Genomic DNA, 2,477 nt, shown 5'->3' on the forward strand with positions numbered 1-2,477 from the left:
TACAGGTGAACACAGAAGTTCATGCTACTTGCTGGAAGCAATAAGGATCGAATTTTGTGGAATTTGTATTCCACAAAATCTCCAGGTATCCTGCCTCGTCCTCAGTGGGCTATCATGTTCTGTTGTACATCTTGGTAGCCCTTGAAACTGGTGGCATGGTCTCAGATAGATTCTTGCAGGAAAGAGACAGATTTATGGATTCCATCAGCTTCTTCCAGGGGAGCTGCCCAATCACCAGGAGGGCACAGGTGATATGCTCGTTCAGATTCTCTCAGCCTGTCTACCAGGGTCAAACAGCAGTTTCCAGGTCCTCATGGCCAATGATCTTATAGTTCTGGCGGCTTTCTAGGTAGGCTGCCAAATCCGGGTCCCCGGCCTGCTGTGCTCTCTCTTGAGGTGTCTTACCCTGTAGGTAACAGTGAAAAGGAAAGAGACAAAAACACTTGGGATAAGATTTTTTTTAAAAAAAATCATAGAAACAGAGCTACTCAAAGATGACTTGCTAAAAAGGATCTTTCTTTCCACGTTTGCTGTTTTAGAATTGATGAGACACTTTCAGATCTATTATTTGACAGATACATCTCATCAAACATGTGAGAGTTCAAGAGAGACGATCACTTTTCAGAGGTGGGGTTCCATCAAAGGAAAGGGAGGCTCACAGAGTAACTAGGTACACAGCAGTGAACTGCGTGGCACAGTGAGTTTGGGAACCCAGATCCTTTCCGGAAGGGGGACAGAAATCACTGAACAGAAAAGCAGGGAAACAGGCATTCTGATTTCTAGTTTGGAACTCTTTCTGTTACACTAAACCCTGGGAAGTAACAAGCAGAAACAAAGAGGAAGGGATGGTCAGAAACAATCTAAAGGGGTTTCTTTGTTGGTTTCGAAGTCTTCAGTTAGGTTCTTCCCAATTTAAAACTGTCTTATCTCTCCAAAAAGCAAGTTAATTTCTGACAGTAAAAGTGATGGGTGTTGATTAAAGCAAGAGGGAGGAGATATGGGGATATATGTATACGTATAGCTGATTCACTTTGTTATAAAGCAGAAACTAACACACCATTGTAAAGCAATTATACTCCAATAAAGATGTTTAAAAAAAAAAAAGTACCAGAAAAAAAAAAAAAAAGAATATTGGGAAAGTAGAAAAGCAGAAGAAAATAAAAATCACCAGTAATTCCACTATACTAAGATAACTGCTGTTAACCTTCCATGAGTAACTATTTTATCTTTTTTCTATAGTTCTACACATAATTATTTTTATGAAAATAAAACCATACTTTGTTTGTTTACATACTGTTAGGTAATGTGCTTTGGCACTTAATAATATATCAAACCTTTCTACGTCATGAAATGTTCTTCTGCATCATTTTAAATGATTGTTTAACTTTTTGCAGTCTATTATGTTATATGTATATTTATTTACACAATATTTTTGAAATAAGGCCAATGAACAGCAGTTAGCAGTAAAAGGAGGAAAGGTCTCCATTCTTTTGAATGTTTACAGACATTACTTCACACTCCTTGACGCTTCTAATTTTTGTTCAATGATATCTATTTTAAAATATTAAGTTTTTTAAAACAAATTTTTATTGGAGTATAGTTGATTTACAATGTGTTTCTGCTGTACAGCAAAGTGAATCGGTTATACGTATACATATGTATCCACTCTTTTTTAGATTCTATTCCCATACAGGTTACTACAGACTACTGACTAGAATTCCCTGTGCTAAACAGTAGGTCCTGATTAGTTATCTATTTTATACCTAGTAGTGTGTGTATGTCAATCCCAATCTCCCAATTTATCCCTCCCTTTTCTCCTTGGTAACCATAAGTTTGTTTTTACATCTATGACTCTATTTCTGTTTTGTAAATAGGTTCATTTGTACCATTTTTTTAGATTCCACATATAAATGATATCATGTGATATTTGTCTTTCTGCGTTTGACTTACTTCACTCAGTATGACAATCTCTAGGTCGATCCATGTTGCTGCAAATGGCATTATTTCGTTCTTTTTTATGGCTGAGTAATATTCCATTGTATATATGTACAAAATGGTATTGAGTTCTAAGGAAAGGGTAGAGGCATGATCATTGCACCAAAGTAATAGCTCCATGTATAAAAATGCACACAAGCGTTACAAAAATTATCAAACACTTCTCAGCCTCCATCTCATCTATTGCAATGGGTGGTATCAAACTCTGTTAAGGCTGATCCTAGTAGCCTACAAGGGGATATGGAGTAGAAGATAGAAAGGAAGTAACAATGGCTCTAGACTCTTTCTAAAATTTTACTTATTTAGTTGGGATTTAATTTAACCATAGCTTCAAGTTCCTATAATAATTTTATTCAACTCGGTTACAGTATTTGTAGATTATCTTGTCTTCAATGTTAATGAGGTTGGGATTCCCAATTTCCAAATATTCAGAGAGCTGGACTGGGGTGGGCCTCTGATTTTTTTTTTTTTTTTTTTTTTTT

General features: G+C 36.1%; 1 protein-coding gene across 1 annotated transcript in view; it reads right to left on the minus strand.

Annotated features, from left to right (window-relative positions):
• Positions 1-289: 289 nt before the first annotated feature.
• DGKI (diacylglycerol kinase iota) overlaps positions 290-2,477 on the minus strand; it is a 467,563-nt gene continuing 465,375 nt past the window's right edge. The window contains 1 exon segment of the mRNA XM_007466658.1: positions 290-406. Coding sequence (XP_007466720.1) covers positions 290-406 — 117 coding nt within the window.

The sequence above is a fragment of the Lipotes vexillifer genome, unplaced genomic scaffold, assembly GCF_000442215.2.
Source record: "Lipotes vexillifer unplaced genomic scaffold, Lipotes_vexillifer_v1.1 scaffold71, whole genome shotgun sequence".
NCBI classification, from domain to species: domain Eukaryota; kingdom Metazoa; phylum Chordata; class Mammalia; order Artiodactyla; family Lipotidae; genus Lipotes; species Lipotes vexillifer.